At 45.1% G+C, this 25373-nt stretch overlaps 1 protein-coding gene and 1 long non-coding RNA gene across 3 annotated transcripts; one reads left to right on the top strand and one right to left on the bottom strand.

The window, feature by feature from the left end:
• Positions 1-2452: 2452 nt before the first annotated feature.
• On the bottom strand, positions 2453-6029 carry LOC309838928 (sperm-associated antigen 11A-like; the record flags this gene model as incomplete). Its single annotated transcript, XM_082680374.1, is given in 4 exon segments — positions 2453-2503; positions 2505-2650; positions 4197-4283; positions 5922-6029. Coding segments are annotated over 3 exon segments (252 nt in total). The 5' UTR covers positions 4252-4283; positions 5922-6029.
• A 137-nt stretch (positions 6030-6166) lies between these two features.
• On the top strand, positions 6167-23273 carry LOC309838964. Of its 2 annotated transcripts, none has more exons than XR_014298431.1 (7): positions 6167-6344; positions 13687-13974; positions 14256-14317; positions 19852-19938; positions 21725-21851; positions 22571-22666; positions 23156-23273. It is a non-coding gene; the product is annotated as an uncharacterized lncRNA (long non-coding RNA). The 2 variants fall into 2 exon arrangements; XR_014298432.1 differs by lacking the exon at positions 6167-6344 and adding an exon at positions 13374-13435.
• The last annotated feature ends 2100 nt before the right edge of the window (positions 23274-25373 follow it).

Raw genomic sequence — 25373 nt, forward strand, 5'->3', positions numbered from 1 at the left:
AGGGACACTGGAGCCCGCTGGAGTGGAGGGAAGAACTGCTCTGTCCTTCCTAGCTGCTACTGGCCATCTCAGAAGAGGAAGCTGAGTCTTGGAGAGGCACAGTGGGAGATAATTATACTTAGCTCAGAAAAGGGAGCCGTGGGGGATGTATAAAGACTTTCCAGGTATGAACACTGGACCCCTGTGGGACCCAGTTGGGCCCCTCTGTCTCTCACCGGCTGCCTGGGGCCCAGGATCTCGCCACCAGGAACAGTCCAGGCCCTCCTGGGGCCAGTAGAGGGTCCCGGCACCCAGCTCCACTTCCACCCAGAGAAGAGACTAGCCAGAATCCCAGGCATGCCCCTGCCCCCGTGCCCCGGCCCCAGCTATCCCTGATCACCGATGAGGCACTGATTCTACACCCACATGCTAAGCTGTCATGGCTCTCAGAGGTCTAGACCAGCTACCTCATTTTATTTTTGAGGAAACTAAGGTCAAGTGAAGGGACTAGAGGCAGAACCAGACACAGGTTCCCCAGCATTCTGGGCCCTGGCCCATTCCTTTGTGTGTGTGTGTGTTTTTAGTTGTTAGTGGACAGAGAGATGCCCATGGAATGACAGGACTCTTGGCTGTGTATGTGTCTGCCTGTCCTGAAGCACGAAGACCTGTCGTGTTTCACCTGGGAGCAAAAGCTAAGCCTGTTTCAAATCCCTTCCCAGGCAGGCATTCCCTCCAAGGCCGGCACTGCTCCTCCATCCTTTGAAGGGACGACAAAGGGCTCCAGAGATGCCTGTGATTAAGAGACTCCACTCCATGCAGCCCCACGCGTCTGTCTGATTCCATTTAGAAAACAGCCACGAGTAAGTTTAGGAGAGCCTGGGGAGAGGCCGAGGCATTATACCAAATGTTCATTGAAACTTGAGCTGGGAATCAAGACAGGAACCAGAAGGAGATTTTCTTAGTGACTCTTAAAGTAAGTTCAGCTTATCTGTGAGCAAACTGGACTCGGGCAGTGAACAGAAATACGGAAAGAAGGTATCTTACCACGCTCTGTAATTAGCCTAGAAAGAGCTTGGCTCCTGGTCTCCGACATCAGGACATTTGCTTTTATTATTCTTTTACATTTCTTACTTGTAATGAATGTTCATTGCTCTTTGCATGACTGGTTCAACGATATGGTATGAGTGACAACTTCCAGCAGGATTTGGAGAAACGCAAAGGACCACGGGCTGAAGCGGCAAGGAATCTTCACGAACAAGAGCCCTGCCTTGCTTTGTTCACTCAGATATATGTTCTTCAGAGGTAACATAGAACAATGGGCACTTGATTGGTCAGGTATGCCAGGAATCCACTTAGGAACCGCTCACCTGGGGAAGTTCACTTAGCCTTCTGATTTTCAGGAATCCACTTAGGAACTGCTCACCTGGGGAAGTTCACTTAGCCTTCTGATTTTCAGGAATCCACTTAGGAACCGCTCACCTGGGGAAGTTCACTTAGCCTTCTGATTTTCAGGAATCCACTTAGGAACCGCTCACCTGGGGAAGTTCACGTAGCCTCTGATTTTCAGGAATCCACTTAGGAACCGCTCACCTGGGGAAGTTCACGTAGCCTCTGATTTTCAGGAATCTACTCACGAACCGCTCACCTGGGGAAGTTCACTTAGCCTCTGATTTTCATTTCCTTTCCATCCCTAAAATGGAACTGCCTCAACCTGACTATATTCTCCATTAGACTGTGTGTTAATCAGCTGAGATAACCTAAGACTAAATGTTTGAAAATTTTAAAAAATCCTATTTACATGTGACTTATTGTTATTATTTCTTGAGGAGTCTATGGAAAGGGGACAAGGCACATTATAGTCTGGGAAGAAGTAGGATGAAGCTGGGATTGGGTTTGATGAGAGGAAAGATGTCATTTGGTGGAAAAGAGACCAAAAGATTGGCTGCATTTCTGTCTCTCTGAAGATGAGATCAGCTTGGTTTCTGGTCTACCCTATTTGTGGGTAGGTAAGAGACAGTCCCTGGACCAGGGAAAGGAGGTGGATATTATAAAATTCTGAGACTCTTTTTTTTTTTTTTTTTTATGCGGTACGTGGGCCTCTCACCACTGTGGCCCCTCCTGTTGCAGAGCACAGGCTCTGGACCCACAGGCTCAGTGGCCATGGCTCACGGGCCCAGCCGCTCCGCAGCATGTGGGATCCTCCCAGACCGGGGCACGAACCCGTGTCCCCTACATCGGCAGGCAGACTCTCAACCACTGCACCACCAGGGAAGCCCCTCTGAGACTCTTTAAAAAAAAAACAAACAGAAAAAGACAAAGTAGGTAAGCTTTTAGGAAAAATCTTTTATAAGACCTTCATCACTGATACTGGAGTCATTCAACAAATATTTATTGAGCACCTACTACAAGCCACACATTCTTCTAAGCCCTTAGGATACCTCAAGATCCCATCTGCCTTCTGGAAGCTTACATTTTAGGTGCTAGATCCGCCATCCATCTCTGGTTTATTGTATTTATTTATTTTTTTCTTCCTCTGTATGTGGTATGCAGCACCTATTCCAGGGATCAGAGCAGATTTCAGCTTTTTTCTCACCAGAATAGCAGAAAAAAAGTCTGCAGGGTCCATGTTGCATAAAACAGATAACATTTCTGATTGCAGGTGGAATGTCCCCTATTGATACAATAAATTAGAGCTGATATTTAGTTCATATAGCAAAAGAATAAAGCATGACCCCAGCCCACAGGCCAACTCCACACGGTTATTATATGCTTAAAAAAATGAAGTGTCTGGACAGGTTCCAGTTTAACTGGGCTTCAGTTTCTTAGCTTTAAAACAGGGACAATAATCCATACCTCAAAATTTTGTCAGGAAGATATATATAATACGTATATTTTTATATGTTATTGTACTGTATCAGGCTTCTCAAGCTTCCTGGTGATGTGAGCTAATGCAACAGGGAGAAGCAGAGAGAGTTTTGGAGAACAGAGTCGAATGATTGGATGGGTGCGTCTTGGTCTCTAGGAAAATAGGAAATCGTTCTGATTCTCAGCTTGTGGCCTAATTTTCAGCTTTACAGCCTACAGTGAAAAAAAGAAAAGAAAACCGAGCTCTCCTCACCATAACTTGTGGACTTGTAGGTCAAGCACAACTACCCAACGTTCCCATAAGGAAAGCATTTTCTATTTGTCACAAGAAAAAAAAAATGGAACTACATGTGGTGATGGCTGTTGGCTAGACTTCTTATGGTAATTATTTTACAATATCTACAAATATTGAATCATTATGTTGTACACCTGAAACTAATGTAATATTATATGTTGATTATATCTCAATTTTAAAAAAGAAAGCATTTTTTATTTGGGAATGAGATGGTTGAAAGAAAGGTCTTATGTCAGGTCTGCAAATGCCAATCTATCATGACTCAGAAAACCAAAACACCCACCGTGTTGGTCTTACATGATTTAAAAAACAACCTTGCGCAATATCTCAGCTCCAAATGGGGTGTACTCTCTGATGCCATGTCATCTCAGCTCTGTCATGGCTTTTTGGGGAGGACAGCCGAGTGAAGAGATGGGCTGCACATCTAATGAAGATCAAAGAAGCACAGACTAGGGATCTGGAGACCTGGACTGGCCTTCCTTCTTCCGGTAACTAATGATTTCTCCTTGGACAACTCATTTACCTGGCTATGGCTCAGTTTTCCTCTGTAAAATCGGCTCTCTGTGAAAGCTGGAGGAATGCCAGTGTCAGGATGAATAACTGCTATGACTGTGATTGTCAATTGCACTGCAGGACAGTGGCGTTTCTTGGGAGCGTGGTTTCCTCTCTCTGTAAAGTGTGGGGTTTCCATAGAAAAGCATTCATTCCCTTCCAGCTCTGACATCTGTATGACTGTCATTTCTTTCCGCAAACTTTTCTCAGACTGTGATGAATGCTTTCTATTTGTATCGGAACAAAGTTGACCCTTTGACTTGGGTTATGACCCTGAAAACTCATACTTAGCTTTTAAAAACCTCTTTATAGGGAAGATCAAAATGGTCCAGAGCTGAGCCCCAAAGGGGTCCACCTGCACCCACCAACAACACACAGATACACACCCAATCCCCCCTCCACGGACACACAAATCAATGAAATTCCTGTACTGCCTTCCCTAGGCTCTCCCAGCTCATCCCTCCTGGCTGGGAGCAGCTTCCTACCTTAAGCAGGAGATATTTACCTGAGTTCATTTGGACCAAACAGAAGAGAACAGCAAACAGAAAGAGGACCTTCATGTTTTAAGGTTCCCTCAGGTCTCTCCGCCCTCCTGTGCAGAAAAGCAAATCTGATGAGAGAGCCAAGTGGAGTGGAGAGGAGAGGGACAAAAATAGGACATTTATAGGTTTTTGGGAACACTACTCAGGAATGAGCACATTTATCTGGTCTACTGACTAAGGCTGTGGGCAGAAGTTACTCAGATACCTGGATTCCTTGACCCCAAATCCTATACAGTCCTGGCTCCTTAATCTGTGTCCAGTTCCCACAGATCTGACAGGAGTGAGCTGAGCTCAGGTTACGTGATCGCAGCCCTGGAGAGCTGGAGGACCAATGGGCGGGGCTTCCCACCTCTTCCCCCCATATGAGCCCCAAGGTGTTCACTGTTCCCCTGCTTAAGAGAATGTTAGCTTCTAGAAGTTAAATCCACTTGAGTCCATATATCTAATATTAAAAACAAACAAACTTAAAAGTTGAAGAAACTTGTATTAGTCACAGGAGAACCAGATGGGTTTTTCTATGGAAATAATCTTTTGAGAAATTGCTGCAGCATGAATAACTGGAATTCAGTCTTGCCAAATTCCCTCCAGCGTGAACTTCGGAATTTTCAAAGAAAATAGAAGAGATTTTAACTCACATATTTCACATTAAAAATATTAAGGGTATAAATGAGGCAACTGAAATTTGAAAATACAGTTTTACTATGCTTTCTGATGTTCACATGAGAGAACAGATATTCCAGTCAAAGGTATCTGGGAGTAATAAAAATTGATTTTTCACTAGTTAAAAGCAAAATCCACATATCTCCTAAAAAGCACACTTTTTACAAGCCTCATTATCCATACTTGACACAAAGCATTCAGAAATAGAAAATGAGGGGACTTCCCTGGTGGCACAGTGGTTAAGAATCCGCCTGCCAATGCGGCGGGTTCGAGCCCTGGTCCGGGAAAATCCCACATGCTGCGGAGCAACTAAGCCCGGGCGCCACAACTACTGAGCCTGCACTCTAGAGCCCGTGAGCCACAACTCCTGAAGCCTTGGTGCCACAACTACTGAAGCCCGCCCGCCTAGAGCCCGTGCTCCACAACGAGAAGCCACCGCAATGAGAAGCACGCACAGTGCAATGAAGAGTAGCCGCCGCTCGCCGCAGCTAGAGAAAGCCCATGCACAGCAACGAAGACCCAGTGCAGCCAAAAATTTAAAAAAAGGAAATAGAAAACGAAAACATAGATTAAAAGATCTCATTTTAGGACTTCCCTGGTGGTCCAGTGGTAAAGACTCTGTCTTCCAATGCAGGGGATGCCACAACTACTGAGCTTGCATGCCTCAACTAGAGAGCCCACGCCGCAATGAATGGTCCCACACGCTGCAACTAAGACCCAACGCAGCCAAAAATAACAATAAATATTTAATATAAAATATCTCATTTTTCAAATTAAAAATACTTTCAAAACAATAAATAAAAAATACTTTCAGGTAACTGCGGTAATAAAGAAAACTCTGAAATTACAATATATTAAGACAATAACGACTTAAGCAATGTGTAGGATGTCATTCACGTCTCAAAGGTATCACAGGACTCACAGGACACGCTCCCAAAAGGGATTTTTGACTTAAATCATTTTCTATTTTTTGAGAAGGAAAGGTCTCCGCATTCAGCACCAGTGGCCTCCCAACTCTAAGCTTTTACCTTGAAGCACCGTCAACATCTAACTTGAAGGAAGGTGTGCGCACCGCCCCTCGCCAGACGCGGGACGCCCTCCCGCCCACGCGGAGAGTCAGCTTCCGTAAGCGGCTGTACCCACTGACCGGAAACTCCCTGGGGGCGGGGCGGAGGGCGCAGGTCACGGCCCCACGCAAGCCCCTCCTCCCTGGCCCCGCCCCCCGATCTCGCAATTTCCGGCAGAGCCGGAAGCAGCTCTTCTGGCCCGAAGAACCGTTACCTGGCGTGTGTTTCAGTATTTCTCGTTCAAACTCTCTCGTGGATGCCCTCAGCGCCGCGTCCTCCACACCCGGAGTCCCGGGCCCCTCGACCGCTACCGTCCCCGCCCGCGGGGAGCCCCGCCTAGTCGGGGGGAGCTCAGCTGCCGGGGCCGGACCTGAATCTGTTCCGGTAAAATCGCTGCGCGGCTGGTCCTCGCCCGACCGTTCTGCCCCGGTTCTTCTCACCGTCTCCGCTCCCCACCCCGCGCCTTGTCAGGTCCCTCTCGGTGTGTATTCTCCGGCCTTGGAGGGCGGCGTCGGGCCGTCCCGCCTCCTCCCGACCCTGCGTCCTGCAGCCCCCTGTCCTCTCCTGAATCTGCGTCCCCATCCTGGCTCCATTCTGGGGCCCAGCCCTGCCGCTCTCCAGGCGTTCCCGTCACAGTCACCTCTTCAGAGAGGCCCCTGAGCCCAGCGCTGGGGGCGTTCACCCGTCCCCGCCCCGTGACACCCCGCGGTCTCGAATCCCATCCCACCCGGCCGTGCCTGCAGGGTGCGTTTACATTCCCGGGGCCGCCCTGGAAAGCGTGCTCTTGCTGTTCAGGGGCTGCTGCATTCAATTCCTGCGACTGCAGAGGTGCGGCAGGGGGATGACGAGAAAGGAGCGAGATCAAGGGAGAACCAGGGAGACAGAGTGAGATAGTAAAAGCAGGGGTGAATTGAGGTTGGGGGAGTGGGTCCCATGGGCTTGAAAAGACCCGCTAAGAGTGAAGGAGAATGACCTGGGCAGCAGGGGAATAAATGAAAATAGACCAAAAGAGGATCAGCAGAGATGGAAGAGGGCAGAGACGGGGAGGGAGTTACGAGCACCAGTAGCGGCGGGGGCAAGAGAAAGGTAGATCCCGGATTCATTAGTTGTGTTTTTAAATTTCCAGCTTACAGTCCCGTTTACAGGTATTGTGTCAGATTCCGATGATGAGGTCTCAGTGGTTTTCCAGTCTTCATCACATGTTGAAAATATTCTATAGTGCTTAGCAAGTAATTTTACACTATTTCAGTGTGTTCTTACTAAGGATATCGGTAATTTTCTATGTGAACAGTCAAAACCTAGATTAACCACTTAGTCTGATATTCAACATCTTTATCCCCTTTTATGAGCTTTTAACTTACTGGGCTGTGAACTGAAGTTTCCAGCCAAGTATATATTCCCTTTGTCGTGTCTCTGAAAGTGATCAAGAGTGAGCTGGATTGTCCTCAGAAGTAGTTGGAAGAGAGCCCTTCTGTTCCTGGTGAATAAATCGCTGAGCTGTTTCCATTGCTGACCTCCTTTCGTGTTTTCCAGTGCTACCAATTAGGTCTTCTTAAGATCATAAATTTCTTTTTATATTTTATTTTTGGCTGCGTTGGGTCTTCATTGCTGCACGTGGGGTTTCTCTAGTTGCGGCGAGCGGGGGCTGCTCTTCATTGCCATGCGCAGGCTTCTCATCGCGGTGGTTTCTCGTTGCAGAGCACGGGCTCTAGGCACACGGGCTTCAGTAGTTGTGGCACACGGGCTCAGTAGTTGCGCCACATGGGCCCTAGAGTGTGCGGGCTTCAGTAGTTGTGGCTCGCGGGCTCTAGAGTGCAGGCTCAGTAGCTGTGGCTCACGGGCTTAGTTGCTCCGTGGCATGTGGGATCTTCCCGGACCAGGGCTTGAACCCGTGTCCCCTGCATTGGCAGGCGGATTCTCAACCGCTGCGCCACCAGGGAAGCCCCGTGTCATTTTTTGATGGTTTTAATGTGATGTTCTTCTGGAAAAGAGGAGTCAAATACTTGAGATTATTGTGATTAAAATCGTGAAAGGAAGTGGCTCTTGCTCAGGAATAGGAAATGTGATTTTTAGGGGCAGGCAGGGGTGAGAAGGGCAAACCCTGCACTGTCTCATCCAGGCCATGTCATTCCTGTGAGGACAGACCTGGTTCCTCTCCGCCGGCCTTTCCTGCTGACCCCCTTGCCTGCTCCAACCCAGCAGGGGGTCACGAGGCCACCCGACAAGGGAGGGCCCGGACTTCACAAACTAAGCGAAGATCAAAAGTCTCTCTCCAGTGAGGCGGGAGAAGAGGGCACTCGATTCTGAAGGGAGCCGGAAGAAAGAGCAAGAATGCTGTCGAGGGCCAAGGAGCCGGGGATGGGAGGGAGACTGAGAAGCTCGGGAACAAGAGGAAGGGAAACGTCTTCCCGTCCTCACCCGAGGTGACCCTGTGCTCAGCAGGTACGGAGGAGACCGTGGGAGAGCGCTCACACTCGCTGCTGCCATGGAGTATGTGGGCTTCCGTAGGATGGGAGGGCGTTACCCATCTGCCCGTCTCCTGTGTAACACTTCTGAGTCCCTGTGGTTTCACTGGCCGCAGGGGACGGTCTTTGCCACTTAGTGAGTCCCTTCCTGTGTGTGGCTGAGGCGTACGGAGCTGGTATGAGAGGCACACCCTCCGCACCGAGGGAGGATCTCAAGGCTGATTTTGGCTGGGAAAGAAGCTTTCCACGTGTCTTTATTAATTCCTTGATTTGACTGTCAAAACTTTCATTGATTTCTGTCAAATAAGCTGTTTCTCCGTTTTCGTCTTTAATCTTTTATTTAAGCTTTTGTTTCTTTTAACTTTATCTTCTTAATTTGTAACAATTTGAAATGTCAACTCACTCTTGTTTCCTTTTACTTTCTCTTGGTTTATAAAGTTGAACAAGCCCTCTCTGCGTCTATTAAGTGTATTTAAAGTTAAACACTTTTTCCAGGTAACAACTGTGGCCCTATTCTATGGAGTTGATATGTTCATTCTTCATGGTGATGATGACTCGAATTGGCAATGGTCATTCGATTGTATTGTAACCCTGTTGTTTAGACTGTCATTGTCTTTCAGGTTGTTAGTTTTGTTTGTACTACCTGATTATTGTTTATTTTCATTTTCATTTTACTGTGGTAAGCATATGTGGCCTATTTGATATATTCTCTTTTGCATTTAGCTAAAATTTTCTCTGTGGCTAATTACAAAGTCAAATTTGATGCGTGCACTGGATGTACTGAAGTCTCTACGTTGGAATAAGTGGGGATAAAAAGTCTCTACATTTTGGATGTACACGCATATACACACACGTTCATTAAAGTATGTGTGTATGTGTCTTCCAGGGAATCTGGCCTCCCGGGAAGAAGGCCAGACTCAGGGACCATGCCCTGCCCACTAGCCCTGCAAAGCTCCACCTGCTCTGAACAATAAGACTAGAGCGCTTTCTCAGCCCCGTGGCGCTGCGCTTTCTGCCACTGCCCCACCCTACAGCCTAGAGGTATGTATCATTACTTTGGGATCTTGCCTCTGAGCCTGGGACAGTTGGTGGGCAACTGGATGGTCCCGCCCTGCCCTCCTGTGCTTGCAGGACTGTAGCGGGCGTGAGCAGTTGCCTGGTTCTGGGCACACTCAGAAAATACCGCACAGCCTCCAGGCAGCAAGGACCTCCTCTTTAGCTTTCCACGCGTGTTCTCTTGTACCTGTTCCAGGGCCTCCGAGGGGTCTTAGGAAGTTGTTCATTGAGCCTGGCCAGCCATGGACTCCCTCCCCAGGCCTTGCAGGCAGGCTCAAATGGTTGCTGGTCCCCAAGATGACTTAGAATGTTTTCTAGAGGCTCAGGCAGGCCAGAATGTCCTCATCTAGTCTCTCCTGTCAAAATGGCCACTCCAGGCCTCCTGAGACAAACTTGGAAATTTGTGGACACTCGTTTCCGGAAAGGGCACTGGGAATGACTTGAAAGCATCTGTGCGTTTGTATTTTGTGGAACCCTCTGTAGTCCGCTTCAGTAAACTCGATACCCTGCATGGATAGAGAAAGCTGATTCAGTGTTTTTTAACAAGAGTGATAAATCATAATTGTTGTAATAAGTACAATCACGGTGATTAACGTCAATAATGAAAATGGTCCTTATGACAAGAGCAATAATAAGAAGAAACTGAAGGAGATGGGAGAATAGACTACAGACCTCAGTGAATGAGTGATCAGATACCCAGTAGGACTTGGGGTGGTTCGAATCAGAGTCCTAGGTCTGCTCCGTGAAACGTATTCTCTGAAGGTGAAGGACAAGCAGCAAAAGAGAAAAAGAAACACCGGAAGTGGGGCATAGGTGAAAGCAAGGGCTCCTAGGAGATCATCTGCAGGTGAGACTTTCCAGGAAGAGGAGCCCAGGTCCAGGGCCTCCCTGCTGCCCCATCCCATCCCCTGGACATCTGGCAGGAGTGGGGGTCTCCCTGGAAGGCAGGGATCCCTGCTCCCCTACGAGGAATGTTAAGCCCCAGCACTCTCAGCCCTGAGTTCTGGCTGCCTGTCTGCCGTCTGCTCTTCCTGGGTCCTTCAGTATCTGTGCACCTCTGTTCCAGTATCTCTGCCTGGGGCTGCTGGAAGGTGTCATCTCCCTTCCTCTGGCTGGCAGGAAGCATAGGAATAAAACACCAGATGAAAAAGGGGGCAATAACTATGAACAAATCAGAGGATGGGAAAGATTTTTAATCATATGAGTACTTATAAACTATAGACACTCAAAAAAATCCATTCAGAGCCAGAGCTAGATCCCGTTCTACCTGGAATAGACTTTATGAAGAACTCCGTGAGATCCTCCATGGTAGAAGGATGGTTTAAGGGAAGATGCAGTAACATGTGGCACTCTGTGGACAAGAAGGTAAAGTTGAGCCAGAGACTCTTCTTAAAAATGCCATGAAATTTGGTGTAACTACAGAAAGCAGGAAATTCATATTAACTTGCTGTAAAAACTCCTCCAAAACAGGCATAGCATATGAACACTCATTGCCCAGAAGTGCTCAAAGAAATGGATGTATCTCTGTAAACATACGAAGGTGCACAGACATATAGATATGGACACGGGGGAATAGCTGTCTGTCTGACAGTGGGAGGGCAAAGTATTGAAACAATGATACAATTATGTAAACATGCCTTGCTTAATCTTCTCTGACTGGTAACATGAACAAAGTGAAAAATCCTACTTCATATGATGAAAGAAAACTGGATTCTCATACGTTGCAGATAGAACAAAAGTGTGCTACATTTGGGGGTTAGCAACCAGGCAATATCTGTTCACTTTTAAAATACACATGAGCCCACAACTAGAATGCATGTTCTGCCAGTCTCCCTCAAAGTAATAAACTCATTATTAATTAAGAATGCCAAGTATTCATTCATGTTGACATCACTAAGAGGCAGGAGAAGCCAACTTAAAATCAAGCAGTGAGCAAATGGTTGATTAATTTGAGGTTCATTCCTGTATTGGAACAATAGAGAAATTTAAGGAATAAATTCTGTCTCTGGCAGAACACTCAGAGAGCATTCCAGCCTAATTTTTTTTCAGTTTTTTTTTAATTATGATAAAATACACATAGCATTTACCATCTTAACCATTTTACGTGTACAGTTCAGTGGTGTTAGGTGGTATTACGTTTATTCATACTGTTGTCCAAACTATCACCACCATCCATATCTAGAACTCTTTTCATTTTGCAAAACTGAAACTAAATCCATTAAACAATAAATAGCTTCCTGTTCCCTCCTTCCCCGTCTCCTGTCAACCATCATTCTGCATTCTGTCTCTGTTATACTGTATTCTATGTATTCCTTTGTTGTATGTTTTAATACTTCTTTATTGAATTAAATCATAACATTATTTTGTCATATCATTTCCTTTGTTATCTTTACCATTAACATGGATTTTATAGGTTGACATGTCTTTCACATCTTTCAGTTTCTCTCTAAGCCTTTCAGTAGTTTTTACTTAATCCTTACTTACTTAATTCTTTTTTCTTTTGCTGATTTTAAAGCCTGTCATCCATGTAAATTAATGACTTTTTAGCATTGTCATTTTCCTTTCTCTTATCTCCCACTGTGGTCTTTTCTCTTAAATTATTAATAAATCTTAATTTATTTTACTTTGGAAGTTTTGGAGCTCTGTCAAGTCATTTTTCTTTCTTCTGTTGTCTTATAATCTCTTTCATCTTTGTAATTACGCTTTGAAGTTCTGTTAAGGTTTTTAATAGTTTGTAGTCCATTACTAAACTTATTGGATAGTTTTTTTTAAATTAATTAATTTATTTATTTTTGGCTCCATCGGGTCTTCGTTGCTGCGTGCAGGCTTTCTCTAGTTGCGGCGAGCAGGGGCTGCTCTTCGATGCGGTGCGCCGGCTTCTCATTGCAGTGGCTTCTCTTGTTGCGGAGCACGGGCTCTAGGCGTGCAGGCTTCAGGAGTTGTGGCTCGTGGGCTCAGTAGTTGTGGCTTGTGGGCTCTAGAGCGCAGGCTCAGTAGTTGTGGTGCGCGGGCTTCTCATCGCAGTGGCTTCTCTTGTTGCAGACACGGGCTCTAGGCGTGTGGGCTTCAGCATTTGTGGCTCGTGGGCTCAGTAGTTGTGGCTTGTGGGCTCTAGAGCGCAGGCTCAGTAATTGTGGTGCACGGGCTTAGTTGCCCCGCGGCATGTGGGATCTTCCCCGACCAGGGCTCGAACCCGTGTCCCCTGCATTGGCAGGTGGATTCTTTCTCTCTCTCTTTTTTTTTTTTTTTTTTGCATTATGTGGGCCTCTCACTGTTGTGGCCTCTCCCGTTACGGAGCACAGGCTCCGGACGTGCAGGCTCAGCAGCCATGGCTCACGGGCCCAGCCGCTCCACGGCATGTGGGATCTTCCCGGACCGGGGCACGAACCCATGTCCCCTGCATCGGCAGGCAGACTCCCAACCACTGCGCCACCAGGGAAGCCCTGGCAGGTGGATTCTTAACCACTGCACCACCAGGGAAGCCCCTGGATAATTTTTAAATAATGTTTTGCTCCAAGGCATAGGGTTCCTTGAATATTAATATTCAATTTTTTTTTACCCCAACCTCTCTTATGCTTTAGTCTTTTAATAGTTACTGCTTTGGTTATTTTTTCCAAGTTATTTTCATTGAGTTGAGTTCTCCTTAAGCCACATCAGTTCATGGTAATAGTTTGGAGAGAATAGCAGGAACTCCTCCTGGCTCAAAGAAATGACTTTAACACAGGACATTTGGAAAGTTTGTGGGACCTGGTATTTATTTTTTTATAGTGAGGGGCTGCTTTTATTTACAGTTCTCATCCACTCATGACCTTCTTTGATGCCTTCTGTTTGGAAGTGTGGGCAAAGCACAGTGATACCTAGGTACATTCCTTCCCACTCACAGGGCTGTTCTGTTTCATGTGCATCGTGGTTCCCTGGATGTCCCTGTATGTCCTTAGAAGAAAAATCCTCAAGGTAAAAAAAATATTTTATGTTTCAATTTAAATCTGCCCTGAAGTCAAAACCTAACGTAATCCCATGGACAGTGCCTTATTAGTCTTCCTAGATTTTCCTTCCTTGTCCTTGGATTCTCCCATATGCTCTCGATAACTCAGTAGGTAAACCGTATTTATGGAGTATCTTCTGGAGATTGTGAACTGTCCTAGATATTGACTACCTTTCCCCAGTTATCAGATCCTTGCATTAATCTGGGGTTTTCCTTTCAGATCTGATTGAAAGTACTCTCCTCCCTGCTGGGTGACTCACAGAGGAAAATAAGAAGAAACAGTGCCCAGAATCCAGCTATCATGCCACCCACCCACCCACAGACATTTAAATAACCCTCTAGATCCTCAGTCCCCTCAACTCACCCTAGAAGGTTCCAGTTCCTCATCAGAGTGCATGCATACAACGGGCAGAGAGCAAAGCTCGAGAACCACCCTGGCACTACTTGTCTCTGTGATGCTGAAGACATTCTCCTTCCTGTGTGTTACAGAGAAGATTCACATTTCCAGGTATGGACCAATGTCTGGGGGAGGGGCGTCCTCACTATTCTGAAGATCAGGTACCTCAGAGCTTGGGGTAGAGGCAGGTGTTTGAGGGGTGTAGAACATAGGACCCAGTCCAAGTGCACTAAAACGGAAACACTGGGATAAGAGCTTAGGGCACAACTGGAGCAGGGCTTCCAACCACTCTCTGGCCTTGTGGTCACGGAGGAGGACAGCAGGGGCCTCGGAGGGGAAACCATGGGCTCGCGTCAGTTTCCGAGATCAATGTCAGTTTTCTCTCTCTGCAGAGTTTGGAAGATGCTAGTTGAACATTCTGCACTATGGAGATGTGTACCTGACACCTTACAAGGTATGTATGGCCTCTATTTGGGAAAATGCTTGAGGGTCTCTGCTGTAAACCGGGCATGGCAGTTCTTACACAAAACCCATGCTGGGCTCCTTGGAGCAGGTATATATGACGGCTCAGTGAGCTTTGATATTGTCCAGGGGCCCTGAATATCTGTCATTCCACTCCCTGATTCAGGTTGAACGCAGTTGATTTTTGTCCTTTGATCATCGGAATGCTTGGGTGTTGCAGGGAGAGGCCCCGGTTGTCAGGCATCTCTTCCAGAGACACGTGAGAGCAGGGTTCCAGTCACTGAGTGTGGGGCTCTACATGATCTGAAGCATAAAGCCTTCTGAAATCATTCCAGCTTTAATTAAGGAAGCTGGGAAGAGGTACCCTCACCAAACTGAACTCTAGTTGCATGTTCTATACTTGAGGAAATTCCCGATCACCAAACTTGCCCAGTCCTCACAAGTGTGGAACTATACAACTGTGAAATTTCAGAGTCACGGATCTTCAAGGAAAGTGACTTCTCTCCACTGCTTTTCTAACACAACCTTGTCCTGGACCCTCTTCTTACCTTCCAAGGCAGGCAGATGATGAACCTGCCCAGGCTGCAGGCTCTGTGTTTCCTGGAGTTGGTGGACATTCCCCTCGTGCCTGACTAGGGGTTCATGATGGCTGTCTCTGAAGTTGATTGACTCCACAGCCTAAAACTGGTGAACTCCTTCTCGTCAGGTGGATTCCTGCAGGCAGTAGCCCAACATCTTCAGAAGCTCAGTATGAGAGTGGGCTCAACAACCAAAGTATTGTCTCAACTAGAAAGGATGGATTCCCTGCTATAACTGGAACTAAAATATTCCTCCCAGCACTGAAGACTTCCTCTCTGCTTCTAACATCCTCTCTGTTGGCCTCAGAATGCCAGATTCCAAGTCCTGCAGCTCCTGGAAGTCCACACCTCAGGCCAGGGGAGGGAGGATGCCGGGGCTCTTCTGCAGGAGGCGCTGCTACGCTGTGCAGTCACTTTCAATTCCAGGCCACACTCGCCTGCCAGGTGGTGGAAGCGACGCCCCCGTGTAACTCAGGCCTATCCTCACCGCCCTCACCTGCACACCGAACCATGAGAGGACATAACTCACATGAAACTGTGGTCAGGGAACAGACTTTTGAGCCAGATACACGTGAGTGTGAAACGTAGTTCAACCAATTATATGCTGCGTAGTTTTTGTTAAGTCACATGAATCCTTTCCAGGTCGGTTTCATGAAAGGAAAAGTGACAATAATAATGGCAAATGAGGGAATTCCCTGGCGGTCCAGTGGTTAGGACTCTGCACTCTCACTGCCAAGGGTCCAAGTTCGGTCCCTGGTCGGGGAACTGAGATCCCACAAGCCGCACATGCCATGGCCAGAAGAAAAGAAAAAATAATAATAATAATGGCAAATGAATAAATGGCAAGATTATAAGAATACTCCTGTTACCTAATATGTGATCAATATTGATGACATGTTTGGGTAAAGAGCTTCTTAGATCTTCCATAAGAGTTATCCATAGACTTTGTTGTCTGTACTTTCTGCTCAGTTTGCTTGGAACCTAAAACAACTCTAAAAAAATAAAGCATTTTTAGAAAAAGAATGAAAGGATATCATCTGTTTTCCTTAATTCCATTTATGTGATTTACCTAATTAGTGAGAAAATATTTGATTAAAAAAGGCATGCCTTGGGCTTCCCTGGCCGCGCAGTGGTTGAGAGTCCGCCTGCCGATGCAGGGGACATGGGTTCGTGCCCCGGTCCGGGAGGATCCCACATGCCGCGGAGAGGCTGGGCCCGTGAGCCGTGGCCACTGAGCCTGCACGTCCAGAGCTTGTGCTCCGCAACGGGAGAGGCCACAGCGGGGAGAGGCCACAGCGGTGAGGGGCCCGCGTATGGCAAAAAAAAGGCATGCCTTGATTAGATCTACATTGACTTGGCATGCAAATTAATCAGGGTGTGTCTTTCGATTTACATGATTGATGAGATTATCAGCTGCTTACAAAGAGGGCTTGCCATGAAAAGCTGGTTTATCTAGAGAGAGAAAGAAACTCTGAGTTCGTTTGGGTGGTGACTGCATCCTCAATAAAGAGTTGACTTCTTTGGCTTTTCCATGGGTTTGGGTAAGTAGTAGAGAGAATTTTTGTCAGGAAAGACAACTCCGTTATTTCAGAAGAGTTTATAATCAGGAAATGATGGATCACATGAGTGCAGCCACTTGGGGGCAAGTTTCCTTACTGTGGACATAGAGTTTCTCTGTATTTATAATTCATATGTAATGGTCAGAGGTGAACTTGCCTAATCTTACCATGTATAGGTAGATTTAGACCACTGGGAGGGCAGAGCATATGTAAATATCTAATGACTAATTAGGTGAATGGCCTCAAGGAGTGGTAGAGTTCTGTGTAAGTTAGGGCAGAGGGGAAGGGAAAGGTTTAACTTGGTTGGAGTTTAGTGAAAGTCTCCTGCTAGTTGAGATTTAAACTGATGCTGACATAAATTGTGTATGGGTGGGAAGGTTGTGTGTGTGGATTGGGTGGAAATGAAGGTTGATACCAGTCCCCCAGTGTAGAGATAACAGCAGTATGTGTGTGGGCTCAGCCAGGTCATGCACACATCAATGCCAGGATGTCTGGTGGAGCCGTTAACTAAGACTGAAGACTAGAGGAGGAGTGATTTTTGTATTTGGAGGGGCAGAGGTGTTGTCCTGAGAAATATTTCGTTTTAGGTGTATGTAAGTTTGCAAGGAGAGATGATAGCACAGAAATGGAATCCAGACAAGAAGCTGGTCATTTTCAACAGAGATAGCAGTAGAAGAAATGAGAGCAATTGAATAAATGTGTGAGAGGAGAACAGGAGCTCCCATTAAGTCTTGAGACACTCCAGTAGGACCGAGGAATTCTTTGCAGAGGACTGATGACAGAGTAGATCGAAGACAGGAGAATGAGGTGTCAGTTTAGGCTAGGAAAATGTTCCGGAAAGGAGGTCAAGTTTCAACTTTTGTTTTCAAGGAAGACTCTATCTGTGGGGAGATACTTGGTGATATTAACAATATGTATGCGTGAGATAAACATTGAGGGTCTTTGCAAGTCAAGGGAGAGGAGGACATGAGGGGCTGACGGCTGTACTTCCAGCTTGATGGTGAAGGGAGGATAGATGGGCAGGGACTTGAGAAAAAATAGGTTCAGAGGAGATTTTTGCTTCAAGTAAAAAGAGACATAATGAGCTTAACTGATGAGAGGACTGATGGACAGGTGTCCGGTAAAGGAGAACAAGAAAACAGGAGAGAAAGGAGTTCAGCTGGAGACGCTAGACTAGAGGCAGCATGACCCGTCAATTTGAAGGGAGAAAAGGAGTAACCCAGGGGTAGGAATGTAGGAATATCTGTAGCGATCATGATGGTGAACCGAGTTACTTTGTCACATCATGTAATCCGTCTGTGTTATGAACTGAATTGTGTGCCCCCAAAAGTCAAATATTGAAGCCATCCTCAGACCTCAGAGTGTGATGGTATTTGGAGATTAGGCCTTAAAAGCGGTGATTAAATTAAAATGAGGTTCTTAGGATGGGCCCTAATCCAATTCGGCTGGTGTCTTTGCAAGAAGAGGAGATTATGGCACAGACATGTCCAGTGGGAAGACACAGGGAGAAGACAGCCATCCGGAAGCTAAGAAGGGCAGCCTCGGAAGAGACCAACCCTGGCTTCACTTTGATTTCGGACTTAGAGCCTCCAGAATTGTGAGAAAATAAATCTGCTTAAGCCACCCAGTCTGTGATACTTTGTTCCAGCAGCCTTAGCAAACTAGTACACTATGTGTAGTAGGAAATAACCTCATCTTTTGAAACGTGAAGAGTGCAGATTCAAAAGGCATGGTGACAATTTGAAATATTTATGGAGCAAATATTTGAAATATTTCTGTTTTACTTTGCCAGACATAGTAGAGTTGCCAGATATATTTGAAAACAACTAGGAGTAGGTGATTCTGTGTTAGGCAGGGGTCAACTTAGTAGTAGTGTGTGTCGGATGCAGTCATGGAAAAGGCAGGTACGAGGAGTCACCTGCTATTGGGATTTTGATGGGGAAATACGGTTAATAGTCCAAGGGACATAGAAAATGTTCTGGTCTTGGTAAGTGCCTGTTGAAATGAGTAAGTGTGGATTAAACTGAGCAGGAAAAATGTAGAGAGATGTAGCTCGATGTTTGAGAAGTGAAACAAGTACATTGGGGGTCCCCATGTGGCAGAGGACCTGAGTTTGGGGTATCAGAAGGCAGAGGGGTTGTAGTTACAGGTTGGGGCTTCTGATTAATGTCAGAGGAAGTATTCCAGGTAAAACCTGGATATGATGTGTGTTGCATAAGGAATATGAGCATAGGAGACAGGCAGAACAAAATTAAAATTATAGACGCGTCATTTCTAGCTGTGACTTTGTTATATGATTAACTTTTTGGACCTCTTCTGTGTATGTCATTTGTTATATTGGTAAACAAACTAAAATCGCCAGGTTTATTTTAAGGCCTAAATGGTGAATATACGTAAATATCCAAGCACTAAGTCATGTTTGATACAAACTTTTTTTTTTTTCTTTTTCTGGACCTCAGGTACAAATGGGTGAGTTAATCCTGCTTTTGTTTATGATGCATTATCATCATTTTCCTGTGAAATATATTTAGTTATTGGTATTTCAGGGGAGAATTTACACTTTATAAATGCTTTCTCTGTGTGTCTCTTGCACACATTTGTGTGCACATATATATATATGCATGTACACATACGTGTGTTTGTGTATAATGAAATGCAGGGATATTGCAGCTAATGAAGATTAATGCAGAACATGATTTCAAGGATTTCAGCTACCCCTTTACTAAGATGATCAGCTGGAGTTAGCCCAGCCATCCTCGACACAGAGGGCTCAAGACAGTCCACGACCGGAACACTATGGCTCGTGTACCTCTGCTCCCTTCTGGAGCAGCGGATGTTAAGGACGAGACCGGAAGGGTGGGTGCCACGGTTCCTCCAAGTGGAATAAGTCCTTAAGTTAACTCCCTCATAAAACAGACTTTTAGTTGATTGACTTCCAGGTCCGTGGGGGTCAGATCCAACAGAGTTAAGGGAGCACTGCCATGAATGCTGGGGAACCCCTGTCAGAATAATGAAATCTGAGAATTCCCAGTGTTTACCTGCAGGTGGGAACCAAAATCTACGTGCAGCGTGGGTCAGGGGTCACTGGTTTGGAGTCAGGGAGAGAACTGAATAACTCTGGGTACCACAGGCTAATTAACATATGAAGCTCAATACTTTCCATGTTCTTGTCTGTAAGTTATTTGTATTTCTACTTTTTAAATCAACAACCACAGTTAAAGTCTTCTTACTTTTGACCCTGGGAGAGGAGTAGAGGCCTCTGTGTGTTTCCAGTAGGGTGTGCACTGCATGTTTGTTGGTTAGACTGGGCGTCACATCCTGGTGAAGGTTTGGGGCTTCATGAAGGTGTGCACAGGACTGGAGTCTCACGGCTTCTTCTCCATCCGCAGCTCTGCCTGCTTAGTGCTTGGACTGTCTGTGAGTGAAAACCCAGAGAAAGACTGCTCGCAGCTGAGTTACTGACAATGCAGCCATTGGTGAGTAAGCAGTGCCTCTTTCTGCTGGAATTGCACACACTGCTGCTGACAGCAGATGGGCAGGATTCTCTTACTTGCATGGATGTTCTAAGTGCAGTCAAGAAACATTCAGGCATCTGAGCTCCAATGAAATTTCCCCAGGACTCTGGGATGGTTGTCATGGGTCAAGAACTCCTTAATAACTAGTATCCTTCCTAACATCACACTCTTTTATTCCAGCCTCTGCTAAGCTTGTGTATTTACAGAAGAGGTGAGAGAAGTTTTCTTTCTCTAATCTGTCCATGGTCTCATTGGGGAATAATTCAGTCGATAATCACGTTAGTGGCTATCGTGGTCTAAGGTTGTGGTGAATAGAGAGGAGGGAGGAGGAGAACATTACAGCCCAATGGGGAGGCCAGGGTCTCATGAGGTGGGTTCAGTCAGTCCTGTCTTCACAGGTCCTGGGTGCGGGCTGCGAGCTGTGAAGGGAGCACGAGAGAAGCTGAGGCCAAAGGAGGCATGAGGGATCATTCATTTATTTTTTTCTAATTTTAAAGTTTTGATAGAATATATTTGCTCTTTTAGGAACTTCTTAAAAAGAAAATTAACGCTTTTTTTCATTTTTGGTAACTGGAATTAATGTATAGGGAGTATTATTTCCTTAATTGTGGCTCCATATTGAGGAGGAATAGAGTAAAATTTAAGACCCTGTGGAAAGTTTTAAAGAACTAGATAGATCAAAACCAGTCAAGAGGCTTCTGTTATCCTTCAGCAGAGAGACAAGCTAAAGAAAGGCGACAGTAAGGACTGGTGTTTGAGGTCCCAGAAAACATTGAGAGTGGGGGTCCTCGCACCAGAGGGACGGGTCAGGCTGGGTCTGTCCTTCAGCACAGCCACCCCAGAGTCCCCCCGGCTTGTGCTGCTGGACCATCTGACCTCATACCTTCTTATGAACGCCCAAGTTCTGTAGAGTTCAGTGAGACCACGCCTGTTGATACCAAGTCCTGTATGAAACTTGTTCATTTCTGAATAATGCTGGAGACGGTTTCAAGGTTCTCGGACATTTTAATAAGTAATAGACTAAGGCTTGTATTTAATACATGTTTACTTAGGTAGGGAGAACTTCATTACTTCATTGGATCTTTCAATACTCATAACAGGTTATTAAACCATTTAATAGATGAGTCTGAAGTTCATTTAGGGGAATGATACAACTACAGTTATGGTTTAAAAGTGGCAAATCAGGGCTTCCCTGGTGGTCCGCCTGCCAATGCGGGGGGACGCGGGTTCGTGCCCTGGTCCAGGAGGGTCCCACGTGCCGCTGGGCCCATGGGCCATGGCCGCTGGGCCTGCGCATATGGAGCCTGTGCCACAGCAGTGAGAGGCCCGCGTACCGCAAAAAAAAAAAAAAAGTGGCAAATCATTTGCCTTGCATGTGTCAATAAGTTATTGGAAATTAATCAGGAAGAGTTTTATGAATTTTCAAATGCAGCTTTTAATCACATGTCTGAACTCACAATTACCAGTTTTTTTGGCAGATTTCCAGGGTTTTTTTTATTACACCACACTTCGTGTGATATTCCTTTATAATAAAGTTTTATTAATTCAGACTGTGCATATCTGTGTGATATATTGAAAAGCAGTTGCCAGCTCAGCACTGAGAAGGAACTGATGGGAACCCCAAACTCCGTTTGATCTTTCTGTACACCCAGCTTCTCCACCCCTTTCCTTAGTGCTGCCACATCAACCCTCCTGCTCTGGACATTAGTAGGGGCTGCTCTGTCTGAACCACAATATCCATGTTTAGGAATCAGTGACATTTGAAGATGTAGCAATCAGCTTCACCCAGGAAGAGTGGGCCCTGCTGGACACATCCCAGAGAAAGCTGTTCAGAGATGTGATGCTGGAGAACATCAGTCATCTGGTCTCCGTGGGTGAGTCTGTCAACATTTATGTATGTATGCAGGTAGGTAGGTAAGTAGGTTGGTAGGTAGGTAGGCAGGTATTCATTGATTCAGTCGATAAGTATCTAGAACAGCTTCTGCATACTCACTCCACTCCCTGTCCTGATTCTTTCATAGACCTTATAACTACATGAGAGAAAGTTGTTTAATATATTACTTACATCTAGTTTGTCACCCCACTAAAATGTAGTCTTGACCACAATTTAATGTCTTTCTTGCTACTCAATCTCTCACACTCAGAACAGACCCAGGAACCAATGAATGTTTTTGAATGCATAAATAAATTGAGTAAATATTTTCTAAATATTCTGCTCTAGTCACTATGCTGAGGCTTGACAGCAGACTAGAGAAAATAGCAAAACCTTGATTATTCTTGTGGGACTTATGTTTACTGGCGTCTGTTTGAAGATAATATTCAACCGACTGTGGAGACATTTAATTTCTCCATTTTTTAAAAGACTGAGGATTCTGTGTTCTGTCTTCGAACTTGGCCATGGACATCAGCATCCAGAGGTCTTCACTATTTTGGTCACATGATCTGTACTTCAGTGTTTCCTCTGCTCATGGTGTTGTTGCCTGGGCTGAACTTCAGTGGTCTCCTTGTTCTTCCTCAGTAGCGTGTCCTGAACTTGATGATAATGCCCTTTTATTAGCACAGAACTCAAAATCCACCTTTTTTCCATGAACAGGGTATCAGCATTGCAAATCAGATGTGATTTTCCAGCTGGACCAAGGTGAAGAGCTGTGGATTGAAGGAAGAGGATTTTTCCAAAGCCACAGTCCAGGTATGCAGCAGCAGCCTGTGCTTCAGTATGAGGAGGTGCCTAGTCAGTGAGTGAGTATGTACTTAGAAACATCAACTGAAGATTTTGTTAAGTGAGTGAGGTTTTCTAAAACGTAGGTGAACGACATTGGGGCAAAATTCTTTAGATGTTATTATTCCTTACATATTTCAGTCACATTCATGTGTACTCCTGCTATTATCTTTTTTGGGCTTTAGGGAAAGTTAAACTTTCACATAATAACTCTTGTTCTCATCCTCCCCTTTGAAGGTTTTCCCTCTCTCTACCCAACATCTCATCTCCATTTTAATATTTTCATATTTCAGTCCTGAAAATCTTTCCTAATTGTCAATGCCCTATAATGTGTTTCTGTTTCCTAGAGTATTCCCTATTGAAGTACCAATTTTTGAAACATACTCATAAAGGTCTTGGAGCTTTTCAACACTTTCATTCCCCTAATGGCATTCTAATTTTTTTTTTCAATTATTTTAGGCAGGGAAAGTGCCCTTAAAGAAATGTTAGCCACACAGCATATCAGCAGGAAAGACACATCTACAATCATCCCACTGGTAAGTTTCCTGAGTGTTAACCCTGGTCATCCAAATTAAAGACCTGGCAATGGAATGTTAGTAATTGAGCACAATAGCCTGATTTACATTAAGTTGGGGTTAAGCTATTTCTGAGCAAAAAGTTATGGGTGGTTTGAATTTAGTGCAGAGATTAACCTGAGCTCAAAACCATAACCTCAGATCTTAAAAAAAAGGGGCAACTGTATAAACATTGCTCATATGCCTAGTCTTTGAAACATATTGCAGTCTTCAAAATTAGCCTATAACCTCTGCAGTGGGGAGGCTATAAAGAGAAAGCCTTTGTGTATGCAGGGAGTAACACATCAGGCGTATGCAGGTCATATCGGAAGGATTTTAAATGGAGACTCTCACTGAATGCTTTGTTTTAGATTCACGTGTAGAGAAAAGAATGTATGTATGTGGACAAACCGTTAATAGCCTTTTATCTCCTTCCCAAAAGCAAGTATCTCACACTCCAGAGGATCCCTTCGAATGTAATGATTTGGGAGAAGATTTCACTCATAGCTCCACACTGAGTCAACATTTGTTAACTCACACGGAAAAGACACCCTGTATCAACAAACAGTGTAAAAAATCCCTTAGTGACCAATCATACCTTAATCAACATAGGCAGATCCACACTAGAGGTAAATCGTGTGAGTGCCATCTGTGCGGGAAAGCCTTCAGTAATTGCTCTAGCCTTAGAAGACACGAGATGACTCACACTGGAGAGAAACCGTATGAATGCCACATCTGTGGGAATGCCTTTATTCAAAGCTCTGACCTTAGAAAACACAATCTAACTCACACCGGAGAGAAACCATATGAATGTCATCTCTGTGGGAAAGCCTTTAGTCAGTCCTCTAACCTCAGACAGCATGAGAGAACACACACTGGAGAGCAGCCGTATGAATGTCAACTCTGTGGGAAAGCATTCAGTAAATGTTCTGCTCTTAGACGACACGAGAGAACTCACACTGGAGAGAAACCGTATGAGTGTCATCTTTGTGGCAAATCCTTCAGCCAGTGTTCTGCCCTTAGACGACATGAGGGAACCCACAATGGAGAGAAAATTATGAATGCCTTCAGTAAGTATTCTGACCTCAGATGACATGGTATTATAAATGTAACAAACGTGGACAAGACTTCAACCGTAGCTTTAACATTTAAACACACCAGAGGACTCACATCGAAGAAAACGCTGTAATCAATGGGGAAGATCCTTCGGTTATCCTTATTCAACTTGACATATGCAAATTTATATGGAAGAGAGTCCATATGTGTGATAGTTATGTGGCAAAACCTTCAGTCAGTGGTCTGACCATAGATGACATGAGAGAACTCATACTGTCAATAATAACAACAGCTCTAAACTTTAAACACACTAGGGGACTTGCATCAGGGAGGATCCAGGTCTGCCATCAATGTGCAAATGCTTTCATTTATAATTCATGGTTAAACAACATGGGCAAACTCCATTTGGGAGAGCCCCTAGGTCTAATCACTGTGAACAAACATTCAGCCAAGCACAGTCTTGATGTGCACGAGAAAACTCAGTGAAGGAATAAATACCCACTACAACAGGAAGTAAGAGGATGAAGGCTCTTAAGGAATACCAAGTCATGCATCCAGGAGAAGTGATTCAGTGTAAAATCATGAGAAATCCTTTATTCATAGAGCCACACTTGTGGTACCTGTGTGGATTCAGACTGTACAAAACACGCTCAGTGTCATGAAATAAGGATGACACTTCAGTGATCTCTCATTTCATAATCAACGTTAAGGTTCTCACACTGAGGAGACAGCAGTCCTAAAATCAGTGTGGCGAAAACTTCATCTAGACTTCACATTCAGAAAAGCTAAGTTGAGGGGGTGAAAAACCCTTTAAAAGAGCCTTTAACATACAATTCAGCAAATAATTCAGAACTTTGAGAGAACTATTTATGGGGAAAAACCTGACATATAAATGCAAACAGTAAGGTGATCTGGGAATACTGAATGCAGAATTTTGTAAGAAATTAAACTTTTTCCAACAGATTATTTGTAAATATTTAAACAATAAAGTTGGTTGCTGAAAAGTCTAGTCTGTTGGTGAAGTTGTAGTTTTCTCCATGCAGCTGCAAAGACACAGATCTGGGTCT

Source organism: Grampus griseus, assembly GCF_964374135.1.
Source record: "Grampus griseus genome assembly, chromosome: 21".
Lineage (NCBI taxonomy): Eukaryota > Metazoa > Chordata > Mammalia > Artiodactyla > Delphinidae > Grampus > Grampus griseus.